General features: G+C 57.9%; 6 protein-coding genes across 6 annotated transcripts; 3 read left to right on the top strand and 3 right to left on the bottom strand.

Annotated features, from left to right (window-relative positions):
• The first annotated feature begins 1,571 nt into the window (after positions 1–1,571).
• LY79DRAFT_233936 (uncharacterized protein) lies at positions 1,572–2,536 on the top strand. The gene is made up of 3 exons (XM_060551691.1): positions 1,572–1,918; positions 2,098–2,384; positions 2,509–2,536. Exons 1-2 carry the CDS (start codon positions 1,691–1,693, stop codon positions 2,371–2,373), a joined length of 504 nt encoding a protein of 167 aa, XP_060413298.1. The 5' UTR covers positions 1,572–1,690; the 3' UTR covers positions 2,374–2,384; positions 2,509–2,536.
• A 511-nt stretch (positions 2,537–3,047) lies between these two features.
• LY79DRAFT_556239 (oxidoreductase FAD-binding domain-containing protein) lies at positions 3,048–5,594 on the bottom strand. Its single transcript, XM_060558000.1, has 3 exons — positions 4,590–5,594; positions 4,376–4,473; positions 3,048–4,263 (listed from the first exon to the last, which is right to left on the bottom strand). The coding sequence occupies exons 1-3, from the start codon at positions 5,395–5,397 to the stop codon at positions 3,283–3,285; spliced, it is 1,887 nt and encodes a 628-aa protein (XP_060413297.1). The 5' UTR covers positions 5,398–5,594; the 3' UTR covers positions 3,048–3,282.
• A 604-nt stretch (positions 5,595–6,198) lies between these two features.
• On the bottom strand, positions 6,199–8,133 carry LY79DRAFT_517166 (uncharacterized protein; the record flags this gene model as incomplete). The annotated part of the gene is made up of 3 exons (XM_060554897.1): positions 6,199–7,538; positions 7,589–8,012; positions 8,068–8,133. The coding sequence occupies 3 exons, from the start codon at positions 8,131–8,133 to the stop codon at positions 6,199–6,201; spliced, it is 1,830 nt and encodes a 609-aa protein (XP_060413296.1).
• Positions 8,134–11,374: 3,241 nt separating this feature from the next.
• On the top strand, positions 11,375–12,747 carry LY79DRAFT_670366 (uncharacterized protein; the record flags this gene model as incomplete). Its single annotated transcript, XM_060563769.1, has 2 exons — positions 11,375–12,193; positions 12,247–12,747. 2 exons carry the CDS (start codon positions 11,375–11,377, stop codon positions 12,745–12,747), a joined length of 1,320 nt encoding a protein of 439 aa, XP_060413295.1.
• A 788-nt stretch (positions 12,748–13,535) lies between these two features.
• LY79DRAFT_670365 (uncharacterized protein) lies at positions 13,536–14,315 on the top strand (the record flags this gene model as incomplete). The annotated part of the gene is made up of 1 exon (XM_060563768.1): positions 13,536–14,315. The coding sequence occupies one exon, from the start codon at positions 13,536–13,538 to the stop codon at positions 14,313–14,315; it is 780 nt and encodes a 259-aa protein (XP_060413294.1).
• A 654-nt stretch (positions 14,316–14,969) lies between these two features.
• On the bottom strand, positions 14,970–17,456 carry LY79DRAFT_580385 (uncharacterized protein; the record flags this gene model as incomplete). The annotated part of the gene is made up of 3 exons (XM_060560100.1): positions 14,970–17,017; positions 17,328–17,377; positions 17,428–17,456. 3 exons carry the CDS (start codon positions 17,454–17,456, stop codon positions 14,970–14,972), a joined length of 2,127 nt encoding a protein of 708 aa, XP_060413293.1.
• Between the last annotated feature and the right edge of the window lie 483 nt (positions 17,457–17,939).

Below are 17,939 nucleotides of genomic sequence, written 5' to 3'. Positions count from 1 at the left end.
AGGTTGACAGCGAGCCCAAGTACGATTATAAAGCAACGGCGCAGTAGGCGGAAGCAGTATGGCGGGCCGGGGGGTCGGTTGACTCGTTTGGATAATAGATAGGAGCGGGGCCCGAAAGAGGTAATATGAGGATGTGATTAGGCACTTTGCATCACGCGGCTATTCGTATGCTGGCAGGCTGGGCAGGAGGTCAACCGCAGGCCGAGAGGATTTGATTGATGATAGATGTGCGAGATCAAAGGTTAGAAAAGATGACAGGTCATTGAGCAGATGTAGGATGGACGAGCCGAAGTGATTGAAGGGCGGCTAGCTGCTTGATTGAAAACAGATTGTAAACTATACACGTGGGACTTGCTAGGCAAAAGACGACTACTTGGGGAATCATGGTGGTGACGACCAGTGGGGATTAAAGCTACCGTTGTCAGCGATCGTGGGATACCGTTGGTCTTGATCGCGAGTCAATGCGTTGAACACGGTGATCGGGGGCATGGGGCGTGTGGATAGAATCTCGAGACGAAGGGTCCTTGCCTCAGTGGTCCGGTGAGGTAAGCGAGCATGGACCGCAAGATCGGTACATCGAAGGGGACTCTTACTCCATCCAATCCGAGAACGGGGTTTTCGGATTGGTAGTGTAGGGAGGGGGGGTACTGCACCATTGAACCATTGATTGATTCAGTCAGTCTCTGTCCATAGTAAAATGGCTAATGGGAGCAACAGGATCAGGTCCATATTCCCGGTTCGCAGAGGTTCCGCTTTCATGCCTGAACGGGCTGCAAAGAGGGAGGGCCATATCCACATCGGTGAAGGGAGCAGCAGAAGAACGAATGCTCTGCAGTGCCGGGTGAGCGGGGCATGACGGCAACAGATCGTTACATGACGGCAATAAATCGTTACCTTATCCGTACGTTCGAATAGGCCAGAAGACCTAGCCAAGTGCTGTGCGATTCAGGCGGGGGTCAGACACGAGATTAACAATCCGACAAGGGGCTGTTCTGTTCGGCCACTGTCAGCATACTACTACGTAGTAAGGCCCTCGGACAGGTTCGTGGGCTCCATCTTTAGGTCGTCCAACTGTGGCGACGTGCGGCGAGCGGTGCGATGCTCCGAAGTGAGTGCTGGGCGTGTGGGCGTGACAAGACGTGGGCGGAAAGGGATGTGTGGTGTGGATGCTGAGTCGAAGCAGAATTCGATGGTCAGATCCGCGTTTGGTCCGGCCATCACAGCGATCGCCATACGCAGCAGTACCGGTAGGTAACGGCTTTCGTCGATTTCCACACCTTCCTCGGACCCCTGCTCTGACTCCGCAGTGTCCTGTACGTAGCTGTGATGCATCATCACCCTGCAACCTTCCCGAGGCTGATTGGACGCGCAATTTGGGTGCACAAAAAAATCGGCTGATTTTGTGCATGTTCGCGGTGGAGACGGCCACCAGCATCGGGACGGCAATCGGCCGTTTGTCGCTGGAGAATCCTACTGTACCCGTCTGGCCAGAGTACCATGCTGGGTGCATAGTATTCATGATCCCCATGATCCGTGGAGCTTACATTCCCTTTTGCGGGTCAGGCTTTCCAGCTTCAGCCCCGAGGCCTCAGGTCCCGTTCCGTCGTCATTCCTCCAAGGAAGAGCCTCTCTAGGCGACACACTTGCTTCAGAGGGGTGGCCCAGGGTCGTCGTCGTCGATGGCAGGACGATGGGGGGACCGATGCACTTGCAAATGAACACCTTGCTCTTGCGTTCAAATCGGCAGCGGGCACGCATCGGTGCTGTTGACAAGCGCCCTGTCAGGGCGCAATCTAGATCTGTCACATTGTTTGTGTTCGTTCTTTCTTTTTCTTTATCCCAGAAGTCCGGGTCCTTATCAAATGCATGGTCCGAATTGGGGGGGCGGGGCTGGCCAGTGGCTGCTGTATGTATGGTGGTATGCAAACCGCCGTCCTTGCATCGGTGAGAGGATTTTTAGTCCAAACCCGGTCTTCCAGATGTACCTTGTTTGGCTTGGCTTGATCGGTCCAACAGGCATCGTCAGCCGAAGCAGGGGGTGATGGAGCCGGAGCCGCAGACGCATACGCGCGATGAGGACCTGACGATGTGAGGCAGCCGCCGGAGCTTTTGCTACACGACAGTTGCGAGTCCTGTGATCTGCCGAGTCCATCGATCCGACCGTGTTTGGGGGGTCTTGCAGGCTGGTTCGATCCGACGATGGCCTCAGTTCCAATCCGATCGATATCCCCATGTGTGGTGCTGGATCACTCATCACGAACGAGAATGAATGCTTGTTCCACGCACGTCTTCGATCATAGTCCGCATGCCTCACCACCCTCCATGGATCCACCTCGATTAATATCGAGCTGCGCCGAGGCCAAGCTTGTATGATCGGTCAATCGGTGAGAGCTCCCCATGTTTGCTGACGCAGAATGGCCCCCATCCGCCCCATTTATCCAGCAAACCAGCCGCGATAGATGAACGTCTGACGACGGCATTTCAATCGAATGCTTACATGCCTCGTAGGGCCCCATTGCTTTGCAGCCAGCCCTTGGCTTTTGGAGTGGTGTGGGAGGGGGGGTGTGAGCCAGCTTAACCACCAGCCTCTCTCTCTCTCTCTCTCTCTCCTTCCGCAACGAGGCGGCCTTGCTGCGAGATTGGGCGAGGTCGTCGATGATGACTCTCGGTCGTCGATGATGACTCTCGGTCGGTACCAGCAGGCCTGGAACGTCGCGGGGTTGGTGTAGGAAGTAGTGCTGATCGAGAAATCGTGTGGTATCGTGGCTTATGTGGGGAAGATCGTGATGGTGACGCCCAGCTGCCGGCAGGTGCCGATCGCTGAGTGGAGACGGATGTACCTCGCCCCACAGTGGTAAACACACCCGACGCGAAAGTACCTGCCATCCTCGGACTTCTCTCCTTCGTTACACAAAGCCAGTGCCCTTCTGGGGCTTTGTGTATGACTTTAATCTAACCGATCTCTGGGCGTACCATTGGGGGGTTCGATTAAAACCCCTAACACGGTGTCTCAGATCGACTCTTTGAACGAGCCATATGCTCTGTAACGAGCCTAGACGCACACTGCATCGTACGATGAGACAGTGGTTGGGCAGGAAGTTAGTTGACCACCTAACTCTCCATCATGAGCTTACATCACCCAACAACCCTAACTGTGTCTTCCTGGAGCGACTCGTACGTAGGTATGTCATCCAACAAAAGAACACACACGTATCAATGTTCACCAGGCAATTTGACTCTGTGCCGACGATGGGGTATAGCAACAACCTTCGGCGTGCTGCCTCAAAACAAAAAAATCTCCCCGACAACCTCCTCCCCCTCCAGCCACCCCTCTAGAACGCGCGCCATCTCCGGCCCTGTGCACAGAAAGAACTTCTTCTTTCCAGATCCTTCCTTCACGTCTCCCTCCCGTATCCTCCGTCTCTCGGCCGTAACTCCGAGGCCCACAATCTCCTTGATAGCCTCCTCCTCCTCCTCCGCCTCCCCGGTTAGACCCGTGACGAACACCTTCAACACACCACCTAACCCATCCACCCTCCCACATACCTCCTTCACCAGCTTCAAATCCTGGGCTCTAACGCTCCAGAGAATCTTCAACCGGCCGCCCGCCGCCAATACACCACCAGTCTGCGCGAGCACGGGCGTGATCCCGACGCCCGCCGCCACAAACACCTCCTCCACTCCGTCCCCTTGCCGTCGTCCCAACCTGAACGCCTCTTCACCACCGAAACCCAGCACGGGAACCTCGAGCGGGACCTTGACGTTCCATCTCCATAGCATACCCGTGACAGGCCCCTTCCGTCTTGCCGTGATCTCGAGCTCTTTTCCGTCTCCCGGCGGGCTAGAGACAGTGAACGTCCTCACGTAATCGTCGTTCAGGCTCTGGGGCTCGTCGTCGCGCATGTGGCTGTAGCCTGCGTCCAACTCCTTGGAGAAGTCGAGGGTGACGTACTGCCCGGCCTTCCACTTCGCACCGGGCTCCAGCCGGAAAACGAAGCGTGCCATCGTCGACGTGATCGCTTCACGACGGACCAAGGTTGCCGTCCTTTCGGCTTGTGATTCGGATGACAGCAAGTGCTGCTGCTCACCGAGCAACCGCCGTACGGTAGGGTTGTATGGCGACGCTTCCAGGGGCGTGCCGGCAAACGGCAGCCCGGACTCGACGAACACGGCCGCCGACACCGTAATCTTGACAGCGAGCTTCGTGTGTGGGAGATAGGCGGCGGCCTCCTGCCCGACGAGGATCAACGCCGATCCTGTGAGCTAAAACGCAGTTAGCCTTTTGTCACTGGCTTGGGCATGTTCTTTTCTTCTTCTGGTTTTGTAGAGAAAGCCCGGGGGGGTGGCGTAGAAAGGAAATGATACCGGTACTCACGTAAAGGACGTCAGACGTTTCAAAGTCTGGGATCGCGATACCGACCAAGGGGTTCAGCTTAAGGTTGCCGAGCGTCTGATATAACCGATTGCCGGAATCTGTAACCACGGGTCAGGACTCTGTCTTTGTTTAGGTTGCGAAACTGTAGGAGGTTCATGTATCCGGCGGTGTTACCGTCCATGTTAGCCTCCGGATAGTCAGGAGAAAAACTCACATTCGGGATAGATGATTTCCACCCCACCCTCGTCGTTGCTTACAACTCTCACGAAGCCCCTCGATCCTCCCCGATGGTTCGTGTCCATACTTGCATCGTGCGCGCTGGTCAGGAACATCATATCCGCCCGTCTGACGAGCTCGAGCGCCCCCTCACCCAGCGGCAACCCCCTCTCGACCCTACCCTTCTCGACCGAGCCTCTGGCGGTGACGTCCTTTTTGTTCACATACTTTGGGCAGTTTCCCAAGCTCTCTTTCACCTGGACCGCCATCTGTACCTCCTCGCCCTCCACGGCCCCGGCAACCATCCGACCCGCGAACTTAACCCGGTCCCGCGTCATTAGGTCAAGCCCCAATCCCGACACAAGCTTTCCACCGTCCGCTTCCAGTCCGGGCTGCACGACCCCCTCCTTGACGCCCTTGCCTTCTTCGCTCACGCCCCAGAGCGCGGAGAGGACAGGGTCGTCAGCGATATCGACCAGGCCCCGGACGCCCAGCACGTCCTCCGCGATTGGCCGTGCCACAGCGCCCCTCTCGCCGCCCCAGAGCGTTGTCCACGGCCGGCCTTGGTTGTCAAGTGTGCCGAGGGCCACGAGCGGCGATGCGGCGATGCGGGCGCCGTAAGACGGCGGGAGGCCGGCGGCGGTGGGGTTGGATCGGCTGGGTATTTTGAGGAGGTCGTGGAGGGCGACCTCACCCGGGTGGAACTCAATTGTCCGTGCTGGCATTTTGCCCGCTGGGATGAATATAGCTTCTGGTGGGAGGATGTGTGATGCGAATAGAGTTACTAGCAAGCTGGTGTAATTCATATGTAGGGGTAGCGCCTCGTTGACCTTATACTCACTCGGCTTCTCAGCTGAGTGATATCCTATTTATCAGCAGCGGCGATTGCCAGTAGATTGTTCGAGGATTCATGTTAGCAAAATCTCGGTGTTTGAAATCTATGGCTTACTATACTGATATGCGGGTGACAAATCAGCAACAAAGGGCGCGACTTGTCGTGATGCGGAGTAACTGACAGTTGAGATGCCGATGCTGGCAGTACTGCTGGCAGTTGGCACTCTCGAGCTGACAGGGTTCATCAGGTGGGTGGGTCCAAACTCTAAAATCTCCTGATGCAGCGAGGGGCCCTGTAAACCGCGGGGGTTATATGGAGATGATGCGCAATGCAGATACCATCACGGATAGAAAGAGAGCAAACTTCGGGTTGTTCGTCAGAGGGTACATCTGTATTACTTTAGTAGCTAGTAGTACAATGGTTCTGGATTTCCCTTAGCGGCCCTTGGAGCACTTCTGTAGCCAGCAGACCCTTAATCCCCTTTATAGTACATGACGAATGAGAAGTGAAAAACTCGGAGGGGTATCGAATGGATGGCCGTAAAAAGATGGGACAACCCGATGCATGGCCAGATACTTGAATCCAAACCTGGAAGTGTGAGGCTCAAAGCATGGGTGAAGAAGAAACGGTGGGAAGCCTTTTGGTAGCAATGCGCGTTTTCCCTTCACGCTGCAAGACGGCCCCTTGAAACGTAAAGAGACATTATGAAAAAGAAAGCGGCTGGCCCGAGCCCGACGATGATCTATGGGCCTCGAGCCCCAGTCCGATATGCCTAGTACCGCTGGTTTCTTTGGGATTCAATATCGTCGTTGTAGCCATATCCCTGACCGCGCGGGGCGGGCCTTTGGCTTTGCGATGTGCCCGGACGGGCGATGTAGTCTTCCTGCGGACGAGCAGGCACAGGCGCCGTCATATTCCGCACAGGCGCATTCGGCGGGCCTCGGGGAGGAACGGGGCCGGTCGCACTTCGCATCGGAGTGTATGGCTGGTACGCTTGGAGGGGCGTGTTGTTGAGCGGGCCAGGACCACGCGACGGGGGAGCGCCGGAACGAGTCGAGTAGACCGAAGGTGCGGGGCTGGCTCTACCGTTAGACTGGCCCGAGTAGTCATCATAGGTGCCCCTAGGTGCCGGCGTGGACCGGTCAGTCTGGTAGGTGTTCTGCCTTTGCAGGCCGTAGCCGTCCATCGTCTGGCCAGTGGCAGACCTGGCAGGAGGAGGGAAAGGGGGCAAGGCGTCTCGGGAGTATGCAGCGGGGCTCTCAGAGAAGCCCCCTCGTAAGGAGCTTTGTGAGTTGGTGTGCATATGTGACATTTGAGGCCGGAAGCTCCGTTGAGAGTTGGAGGTACCGGGCCGAACGGGCGGGTAGTTGTTCAAATCCATCGGCGGGAGCGACGGAACGGGCGAGGCAGATCGCTGGTAGCCAAAGTCGGCCGCACCAGCGACCAACGGCGCACGAGAAGAATAGCTGGCGGTGGAGGCGGTGGTACCCATTCTCGAAGGCAAGGGACGCTTCTGGTCCATCGAATTGAGCTCGATGCTGCCAGGAGTACCGGGTCGAGACTCGTACGCGGGGAGCGTCGCGAAAATGTCGTTGCGGCTAAACATGGGCATCTCGGCAAGCTTATCGGGGTCTCCGACGTTGGGAAGCGTAGGCAGAGTGGCTTGCCGTTCCATAGGCAGTTTCTCGCCATTCTTCTTGGCGGCCTTGAGTTCAAGTTTCCGCTTGGTCTCTTCCTGTTTCGCCAGGGCCTTGTTGACCTTGGCGGTCACGATCTTCATGAGGGCCTTGGTGACCTTGCGTTCACAGTAACCCGAGAGGCCGCCGTCGGCCTTGGGGATCCAGTGGAACAGGAAGAAGGCGTAGAAGAGGACTGCCAGGATGAGATACAGGACGGAGAAGACCCAGATGACGAGGGTGAAGAGCATGCCGGACAGGATGAGAGCCTGCTGGTAGTCCTCGGTGGCGAGCGTCCTGATCTTATCAAAGAAGCCCAGCAGGGATCCCTCGACGGATGATTCATGAACTGCAAGCTTGGCATCGTAGACCGACTTGAGGGTCAAGGCATTGACGACTTGACGGGGGCCAGAACAGACGAGGACACGGATCCAGGCTGGGATACGTCAATAGATGTCGTGCAACAACGACAACGGTGTGACTTACACTGAAAGCTGAAGTAGGTGAAGAGGGCGATATACTCGGCTCCCTTCTTGCTTCTGGTGAGCTCGGCGAAGACCAGGAAGCGCTTCCAGCCCTGGCCCTTGCCCATCCGCGTACTCTCGAGACGGACAGCAATGTTGTCGAGGTAGCATTCTGCCACATTTCCGCGCTTCATGACGCGCATGGCCCTGAACTGCTCAAAAGCAATGTTGATGAAGGATGCGATGATGGAGATGGAGAAGATCCATTTTGAGATTTTGAAATCGATGGCGGGGTCGATCTCAGAAGACCAACGGTCGAAGGCCAGCAGGTTGACGGCAGTAAACATGTCGACACCGTAGACGGCCATTGAAATGACCAACATGAGCCAGAGGTAAAAGTAGGCGAAGGGAGTGAGACAGCCGCGCGAAGTGAAGTCGTTTAGGTTCTAAAGATTGTTAGCGTCTGGGTGCGGTGCCGTTGCGCCGGCGAAGTCAGCCTACAATGTAGTCCCATTTCTGTTCGGCACGCTGCTCGGCGACCTTCCTACGGTGGCTGAGGCATCCCATCTTGAAAGTCGGGGCGTCGGTGGACGGACGATTGATAGTCCAAAGGGATCGAAGGATGTCGATGGGATCGAGCCGAGCCGAGCCAAGTTGGAAAAGACAGACGACGAAGAAGAGGAAGAAGAAGTGGTGAAGGAGTGTGATAGCGCAACTCGGACCTGCCGTCAACACACGTCGTTACTCGCCCGCGAAGTAATCGACAGTGTTTCTCTTCTTGATGATGTTGAAGAAAATGGTCGATACCGAAGGGACGGGACGACGGGGGTTGTTGAGGAAAGAAGAAGACGACCGAGAGGGCGAATTGATGGAATGTGGGTCAAGGGTGCGGAGGGCTTGGATTGTGCGACACAAACAGAGGTCGGACCGCGGGACAGTTAAGCTAGCATGGCCGAGCGACGGGGCGCGTTGGGATGGATCAAAATGGGTAATGGTAACGAGTGCGCGATGACTCGACGACAGCGGTGGCAAGGCCAAGCCGGGTTGGTTGTTTACCAGTAGACCATTCGTACGGACTTGGCCGGATTGCGGTTGACAGTCGAGAAGGGGGAGCCTGGGAGGGGGATGAAAGCGAGCGGCGTCGTGGTGGGATTGCGGGTTAAGGGGGAGGAATTTCTGGTTGGGCGATTATCCGCGTTTGATCGGCCACTGCGGGCTGCAAGGCTGAGTCTCAGGATGTCGAAAAAAGCAAAGAGTGGAAGGGAGAGGGAAACGCGCGGGTCCGAGCTGTCAAATAAGAGTCGACGAGGTCCAGAACAGAAGGAGCGACAGACGTGGATTTCTCGCACGATCGAAAGAAGCCGAGTCGAGTCTAGTCTTAGGCTCTATCCAGGTAGGCCGTGAGACTGCTTCGCCGAGTTCGGGAGAGAATGTTGCGTGTCTGCGTGTATGTGTGTGTATGTGTGTGTGAAAAAGGGCGAGGGAGCGCAAGACAGGAACGTAAGCGGGACCTTCGAGTCTTGAAGAGGGATCTGCAGGTGGGGGGGACAAGCATAGGAGACGGTACTAAGACAAAGGGGAACAGGGTTATTTTGGAACGACTACTACGTGGTATGTACGGAGTACCATGTGTTCGATTAATTTTCATCCCCAGCCGGTCGCAGACACAGACAGATGCCTCCTAAAATTGTCGCGGCCGCTGTTTGGCAGTTTCGACCGTCTGGAAGAATGTGGAGCAACGGCGTCTAGCGTGCCACATTAACGCAGGTACCCTACCACTAGCTGTCCCGACTGGGGTTAGCGCAAGAGCAGTGTTTGAAGACCCATTTTCCCGTGCCGTGTGGCGGCTCTCATTGGCTTGTCTCGACGATATAGCTTCATATGTACCTACCTACAGGGAACAGGCACGAAGAGTAAGCTTAGGTACCTACCTAATACTGTACTAAGGTATCTGGTAGATATCTCCCCTTCCCCACAGTGTATCCGCTCCCTCCGTCCCTTTATTCGCTGCTCATTCATCAATCCATCCACTGAAAGAGCACCATTTCCAGAATCCCAATAACCCTTCCAAAACCTGTAACCGTCTGCCAGTCGTGACTGTGTCTGGCTGGATACAGGTTCTGGTTCGCGGCTGAACATGGGCCTGCGGGTTCGCGGCCTCCCGTCTCTTGCCTCTTACAAAATGTACAAAAGAACCACACCCGCGGCTCGGACGCGCCCGTCTTACCCTTCCAACCATTGAACCAAGTCCTGCACCTCTCGAGATGGTGGAAACGTGTTTATTCTGCTCGCGTGGCCTCGACCATCCCGCCCAAAGGAGCGTGGGCTAATTGTCAGCCACTCTCCCCGCGCGATCTGCAATGTCAGCTTCGTGAGGCTAAAATAGCGCCGGCGATTGGTCTGAGGTCGCGCTGCGAGGCCTCCTCGACCAAAAACTCGACGTGGCTGACGACCAAGCACCCCTGCCCGGTTCCCATAGAGAGGGAAGCAGCACTTGTCGTCTCTATCCTCGCCTGCGGTCATTCCGTCTCAACGCTTTTCAGCTTCGCCCGGAACCGTCTCAGTGAAACGCGCAGCCCTTGTTCGTGAATCGTACCCCAGCACGCATGATGTCGAGTCGTCGATTAAGCCGGAGACGGCTCCCTGGCTGGACCTTGACAGGGGCATCACTGCCTACCTATTGTCCTCAACCTCCGACTTGGCCAGTGCACACACATTCTTTCTCTTCTTGCATTGTTACTTAATCCATTTATATCATTCGACGATGGTTCAGCCGATCGCAGGCAGGGTCGTTTCCAGTACAGACGAGCCATGATTGACAGCGGCACTCCTTGCGTCACTCTTAGAGTCCTTCCCAAGCACAACCCGACCAATCAGCTTCCGCAAACGTCTTGCAAGGGAAACGCCAAAAACACTTTCGGATCAGACGGCAGCTGTTGGCCAACCCGGCCCTGTAGAATATGGGTACCATGGGAAAAATACGCCTAGGGTAATCTTGGCCGCCTCCCACATCTGGAAGTCGCACCATTTCGCTTCCACGGCCAATTTGCTCAGCGGGAGGGGGCTGTTCTCGTTAGAGGTGCTTGCGAGGTGCACGTGGATTACCCCGGGTGATCGGCTATCTTTATCCCTATCCCAATCTTGATGCAACACGCCGATAAAGGCGTGACCGTGATATGGTGGCTACGGTGGGTTCAAGAATGGCTGTGCTTGCGCGAACCCCGAGGGCCAGGTCTGCGAAGTGGTTGACGCCTCAGCGCGGGTGCTTGAGATGTTTCCTAATGTTTGGTCAAGCCTGCGACAGTGCTCCAATAATGAAACTACAGGCAGCGGTAGCATCGGTCGAGAGAGCATCGCCATTCTGGTTACTCGACGTCTGGCGAACCTGACCGAGCAAGATATGATCGCTCCGACGTCGAGGACACCTGGACTAGTCCTGCGGTGATTATCTCTTTTGTATCCTGACGGTCGTGGGAATTGAATGCACAAGAGGCGCAAGCGGCAACCGGGGGGTTTTTTTCTTTCTTGCCAAGGCGGCAGCCGTTGAATCGAAAAGGGAGACAATGGCAGCGAGGCCATTCTTTGTCTTGACCGCGAAGGGGCTGCATTCATGAAGACGCTTCGCTTCCCAGCAGGTTACAATGCCCTGCAAAGGAAAGGAGGCCTACAAAGATGACAACATCCTGTTGCTCAGGTTCCCTGCCGCGATGTCTGGCCGTCGACCGCATCTACGTCGTCTGCATTTCCTCTTGACATCAGTCTGCCGCTATCTAGTCGCAATCACCAAAAAAAAAAAAAAAAAAAAAAAATGGAGGACCTGGATCATCCCCAGCCGTCTTTCCAACTCGTCAAGAGAGTCCAGGACGAGATATGGCTGGCGCGGCGGGTCGCCCAGAACCCCAGCTATGTCGACGGCGAGGAGTTCATCGCGCGCAAAGTGGACGACTTTGACGAGTACTACGAGGCGGGCAAGTACTCGATGAGCTTCACGACAAAGAGGCAACGCCAAGTCAAGGGTCTCATGGACCTCCTCTACGACTGCAACCTCGGCCGCAACGTCTCCCACATCCTCAACCACGAGAACATCATCTCCCTTGCCGGCTATCTCCGCCAGCAGCCCGTCCACCCGCGCGTCAACGCCACCGAGGACTACCTCGTCTGGGACATCTGCGATGCCGGCACGCTCGAGAACCTCCTCGCGAACCCCGACGCCGACGCCGACCCGGGCTGCTTCCTGCCCGAGTCTCTATGCTGGCACGTCCTCGTGTCAATCATGCGCGCTCTCGTCTGGCTCCACGATGGGTACCGCCAGGAGGTGAACTGGGCCAGCGGCGAGCGGCGCTGGATGAGGACGGACGCCGAGTGGATGCCCATCCTGCACCGGGGCATCAACGCCCAGACCGTCTTCTTCCAGCACCCGCGCGGCAGGGAGACGTACGGCGTGTGCAAGCTGGGCAAGTTTGGAAACGCCTTCGTATCGGGCGTGCCCGCGCGGCGGGACGGGGCACCCGACGACGAGAAGCCGCTGCCTCACAGCATCGGGTTCCCGATCGCACCCAAGAAGGGTCATATGGGCCTGGCCAATATGGCCAAGCAGTGGAGAGAGTACCTCGGTACCGGGAGAAATGTGAGTCCTCGAAACCCACTGCGCGGGCTCGCGGCAACTAACCTAAACCGCAGGGCAAACGGCTGTACACGCTCAGCGACGAGCACTGGGCCCTAGGCGCCGTCCTCTTCCGCATGATGACCGGCCACTCCCTCCCCAGCCTTGACGGGTGTAGAGCCTGCAGATGCATCCACATCCGGCGGTGCGCCAAAGTCAGCTGCGTCTACAACGGAGAACACTCGGGCCGCGAGTGCGAGCACGACGCCTTCCGCGGGTGCCACTGTCCCACGCCCTGCACCGCCGAGACGGACGTTCACATCGACGAGGCGCTGCACCGCGCGCGCTACTCCTCGAACCTCGTCCTCGCCGTGCGGATGCTGCTCAACTACGACCTCGAGGCGCCGGCCGTCGGCACCCAGGGACTGGCGGTCGAGATTGAGGTGCTGTACCGGCGCTGGCGAAGCGAGACTGAGGACGGACGGGAGTACGTGGACGTCGATGATGACCTCGAGTACCGGTTCCTCGTGTTGAATAATGCTGCCGCCGTGGGAAAGGCTGAGGAGATGGATGGATGAGTTGTCGATTCGGCCTACACTGGTCGTCTGGTTCTGTTGGCGTTGGTCTGTCGGTCTGTTCCCCACAATGTAGATGTACAGTACACACATTGGTGCCGATATCCCGCAGCGCCGTTGCATAGTTCTCCGATCGCCGGTTGCGGCCAGGTAATAAAGCTAGTCCACGCTCGTTCTATGGCCGTTCATCCCATCCATCACGCGACGGCACTGGAGCAAGACTACCCAAGGTACAGACAGACACAATGACAGTCTATCCGCATCAGCGCGACCGGAACTACATGAAAGAAATAAATGGTGACGAGAGTTGGGACGCGACGGGTGCCCGCCCCCACCATCAGTGCGTGGCGCATCGGTCGTAGTACGGAGTACGGAGTACGTACCCTCGAAACGGTTGACGGCCAAGGTCGCCCCACCCGGGCTCGCGGACCGTGAGGCTCCTCAGCGTGCGAATACAGCTCTCTCGATTCGTGGATCTCACCAACCTCGACCTCTCTCCGTACCTTTTGCCCGCCACACCCGTATTCCCAGGCCGGCCTCGAGCCCGAGATCCAGCTGCGAATACCGTCGATTAGTCTTGGCGACCGCGACGCCCGTCTTGATCTCTTCACCAGAAAAAAGAAAAAGAAAAAAAGAAGGAGAAGAAGCCATTGGAAAGCGACACGATAACCGTCCCATAGGCCCGACCCCCACCCCCCAACTCCCACACCACACCATCACGACGATCGCGACCCCCCTCACCTCTGACACAACCGGCCAACGACGAAGAAAAAAAAAAAAAGTATTAAAAAATGTCGCTCTCCCAGCCGACGCCCCCCCTCCTCCTAACGAAGCGCCTCACGGCCTTCCTCGCCGCCAACCTCAACGCCCACCTGCACACGGCGCTCCTCGCGACCCCCTCCGGCCGCCTCCTCGCCCACGCCTCCCCGGAGCCCGTCTCCCTGCTGCGCACGCAGGCCACCGTCGCCTCCTCCCTCTTCGCCCTGCACGCCTCCACCGCCCCCGACATCCCCGACGCGCTGCCAAACTCCTCGTCGTCGCCGCCGCAGTCGTCCGCCGACAATAACAATAACAATAACAACAACGACAACACCACCACCACCACCACCACCACCAGCGCGACGGCCGGCGGCGGCGGCGCAGCAGCAAAAGCAGGCGCAGGGGGCGCGGGGAAACCGCTGACCATCACCGTCCAGCTCGCCGGCGGCGTCGTCGTCATCCGCCGCCTAAAGTGCGGCCTGCTCTTCGTCTGCATCGGGCCCCTCGCCGAGTCCATCGATCCGAACGCCCCCGAGCCCGCCCACGGCCTGCACACGCAGCACCACCACCAGCACCACCAGCCCAACGGCGGCTCCGGCGGCGCCACCCCCGCCCTCGTGCCCGCCTCCCCCTCCGAAGCTGACAGCGTCCTCAGCGTCGGCGCGCAGACGACGACGAGCCTCGCCAGCGTCGGCAGCGTCAACACGGCCGGCGTCGTGGTCCTGCGCCGCCACGCCGAGGACCTGGCTCGCTGGCTCGACGACAAGCTCGGCAGCCTGCGGGTCCCCGAGGAGGGCGTCGGCGTCGAATAGCTTGGGCCCCCCTTCCCCCCCGCTACCGTGGGGGGTGTAAGGAGGCAAGAGGCAGGCAAAGGGGGGTTCTGGTTCCCAGCCAGATGTGTACGATGTGTCGAATGGGAGGTTTTTTTTGAAGGGTATTTATTAGTACCATTGTTAGTCACTATATACCTCTGCCACCGGGTTGGGCCGAGCTACACGAGAGGGAGGGGAGGGCGCTTCTTCCCCCGTGTCGGTCTTGGTTCTGGGGACGGGAGAGGGTTCTGGGTGCATTGCAGCTACAGTTACAGGCGTATACAGGAGTTGGGGAAGGGCAAGATACCACGGCCAACAGTCACCGCCATGTTCGTATGATCACTCTGTACAATGCCTTTGGTCATTACGACTCTATTTCGTTTGAAGTGTTTGTTATGTGTGTAGCGTTTCTTTTTTCCACGTCTGTGTGTCGCCGAGTAAAGGCTTCTATGGATATACTGGTTGGTTTCTCCTTTTCTCTCCCTCTCTCTCCCCCCCCCCCTATATAACCTGCCGATTCGCCGTCCTGATTCCCCGTCCGTAGTGTACTTTTCAACCAAAGATATCCGTCGTTGCCCCTCACTTACCAAACGCCTAGAATGAATGCAGATTGCGCCGACAATGCTCCAAGAGCGCCCTGAATAAACCTAATAATCACTCGATGCTCATACGCATCAGGCCGTCGTGGGTGTCGACCATGCCCTGGAACCCAACACGTCCCTTGTTGCCGTTCAAACGGCCGCTGGCGTTGGCGCCGCTGCCGGGGGTGCCGCCTAGGCTTCCCGACTCGCTCGCCGCGCCGCTTCCGCCGCGCTCACCGCTGTTGCTGCCCGGCCGCGACCCCCAAGGCGCCACGTCGCGCTGCATGGGGCTCTGCATGATGGGCGAGTTATGCACGCTCATGCCGGGACTGACGGCCCGACGCTTGAGACTAACCGGGTCGTGGTCGTCGTCCCGCCGGCGCTTGCTGTTGATGCGGCGTGTGATATCTGCGACACTGGGCGCCGTTTGTGGGCCCTGCGCGAGCAGAGGGGTGTCGCCCTTTTGAGATTCACCGCTGCTGGCGGCCATGGCAAAACCCGCCGTGGGCCCGAGCGACGGCGAGTCCATGCACATGTCCTCGCTCATGCCGGAAGACGAGCCGCGGGGCAAGCCCCCGTTCGGGGGCGGTGGCGTTGTGCGGGCGCCGATGCTGCTCGACTCGGAAAACGTGTCCCAAAACTTGGTACCCTTTGAGTTCTTCAAGGCTTGTTGCTTAAAGCTGCCCGAGAGATTGAGGGCCGATTCGGTGATCATGCTTTCCGGAATGTCGTCCAGGTGCTGGTCTTGGGGTCCAAGACTTGGCGACGAGTACGCGGTGGCCAGCACCGTCTGCTGACGGGATCCCCCAAGGTCGACGTCGCTCTCACGCACTTGACGGACGACTTCGGCCTCTCGTTGAGTTTCCGTCTCGATGGGGGCTCCTTCCTCGAACAAGGCCGCCCTGATACGAGCGAAATTCTTCGTCTTGGGCAACAGGTTCCCACGACGTGTGACAACGCGTCGCATGACGGTTGGACGCTGTCCGTCGCGGCTGGGAGTTGTAACAAGACCGTCAACGTTATCGGCTCGCTCTTCCTCGCTCCCGGATATATGGAGCTGATTCGCTTGCCAGCTGATGCTCTCCCGCCGAGAATGACCGGCCATATCCTTGGGCATGGTACTGGGCGGTGACTTGGAGACCCCAGCGTTTGTGGAGGGACTGAAGCCAAGACTTAGCGGCAGCTTGTGCTTCTTTTTCGGCTGCTTTCTTTGCCGCTGCCTGTGCTGAAAGCGCATAAGGCTGTTCATCGCGGGAGAGCCTCCCCACGGCGCCATCATCATCGGCTGGATGCCGAGAGGAGGAACGGATTTGTTGGCCTGGGGCGTCCCGATGTACGGCTCGTCCGTATCCTCGTCCATCAAGTCGTCGTCGTCGGAAGACGAAGAAGAATCCGAGCCCAGATGGTTCGCGCTGCCGAGCGAGCTGGACACGGTCATGCGCTCGTGGTTCCCCATCATGGACCAGAGCGAGTTGGTCGTCTGCTCGGCCTGGCCGTAATCATTACTCCTGCGGCCGGGGATGTTCATGGCTCTTCCCCCAATGGTTGGCGATGAGTCGGGCGACGACTCGGCGAGGGTCGAGTGGTGCAGGCTGGTAGCAGCACGCGAGAAATCGAGGCCGCGGGAGCGACGCGGCAGGATGTTGGTGGGGCTTGCATAAATCTGGGAGTGATCGAGCTTGGGGGACAGCGGTGCGGGTTTTGTGAAGGCGGCGGACGAGGAGGCTGCAGAGGAGGCCGGGTCGCGGTTCGTAGGCATCTGCAGTGTGAGGCCTCGGAGGGGAAACTCGCATCGGTGGGGAGTGACGGGCGTGGTGACGGATTCTCTGATATGGTTGTCATCTTTGGATGTCTGGCGACCGTCGGCAACGTGCGGCGAGGGCGTGAGCTTCACCGGGGTCCCTCCTCCATCAGACATGGAGCGCGTCTTGGACAGCGGCGAGCGGCCCAGCGGGTGTGGGGTAGAGAGAGCGTGTCCGATAACAAAGTCGACGTCCTTTTCGTCGTCGAGGATGGCGGATTCAAAGTCCATGTCCCTCAAGTCCATGGCTCGATCCATGGTATCAGCAGAGCTGGTTGCACCGTTGTTGGCGAGGAGTGAACAAGACAGGCCGTCGACTGCTATGGGATTATATTTGTCAATAGCGGGTAGTGGATCGTTCGTACTGGGGCGTGGGTGGGCTCGGTGACGTTTCGGGGTCGTGATTATGGGTTTGGGAAGATCATTGAGATACTGGATAAATGGTGTATTTCGACGAATGGCATGGTAAGACTGTTGCAGTGTCGTCTGGAGCGTCGTCTGTGTGGGGATACCAGCGAGACGGGAAATGGCATCAACGCGGCCAGCCTCTCATGGCAGTCGGCGTGTCGTGGGTTAAGAGCGGAGGTTCAGTCGACGCGGCGGGAGGGCGATGCGCATACAGCCACTTACAGCGAACCTTGGCGGGTGATGGATGCTGGGGCTCTTGCGCAGGCGGTACTCTGCAAGTGACAGATAAGTATCGGCACACGCAGATTAGTAGGGGCGGTACCTCAGCGATGCGCCCGTGCTTCTGGCCATTTGTTTCGCTGATCCACAGCGGCACTGTTGCAGGGGTGAGGACTAGGTACCTAGGTAGTCTACCACGAAACCCAGGACGTCCGCGCCCCGGCCGGGTTAGTCAGCAACGCCGCTCTTGCTCAGGCTTTGATCACCCTTGCTCAGTGAGCATCACCTTTGTTCACCTCAACTTCGCCCATTCCTCCGACAAGCTGCATGCTAACCTATTACCTCTCACCTACCCATTTATGAATTGACAACGTATGGCCTTAAATTCATGCGCCTTTCGCCATGGATCAGGCTCCAGTTGAATGCAACCAGGGGTGAGGCGCGGACAGATTGGTTAGCGAGCCCGGAGTCTGTCGACCCTCTTCATTCTCTTGACACATGAATGCCGCCTGCCTGATGCTTAGCCACGAGACACGAAAATTGCGCATATCATATTCGCAATAGCGCTGGGCGCTGGGCTCATGTCATGAGTATATGAGACGCTGCGGTCGCTTG

Source organism: Colletotrichum navitas, assembly GCF_030913465.1.
Source record: "Colletotrichum navitas strain CBS 125086 chromosome Unknown LY79scaffold_36, whole genome shotgun sequence".
In the NCBI taxonomy this organism is placed as follows: Eukaryota; Fungi; Ascomycota; class Sordariomycetes; order Glomerellales; family Glomerellaceae; genus Colletotrichum; species Colletotrichum navitas.
Note: the sequence above shows the minus strand (reverse complement) of the source record. Positions and strands in the feature narration are given on the sequence as shown.

Excerpts from the sequence above, each read along its gene's own strand:
- LY79DRAFT_233936 (XM_060551691.1), top strand. The coding sequence starts at position 1,691 with ATGGGGGGACCGATGCACTTGCAAATGAACACCTTGCTCTTGCGTTCA. Across the intron at positions 1,919-2,097 it reads TGGCTGCTGTATGTATGGTG|CCGCCGGAGCTTTTGCTACA; the intron begins GTATGCAAACCG and ends GATGTGAGGCAG.
- LY79DRAFT_556239 (XM_060558000.1), bottom strand. The coding sequence starts at position 5,397 with ATGAATTACACCAGCTTGCTAGTAACTCTATTCGCATCACACATCCTC. Across the intron at positions 4,474-4,589 it reads GGAAATCATCTATCCCGAAT|ATTCCGGCAATCGGTTATAT; the intron begins GTGAGTTTTTCT and ends CCGTGGTTACAG. Across the intron at positions 4,264-4,375 it reads AAACGTCTGACGTCCTTTAC|CTCACAGGATCGGCGTTGAT; the intron begins GTGAGTACCGGT and ends ACTGCGTTTTAG.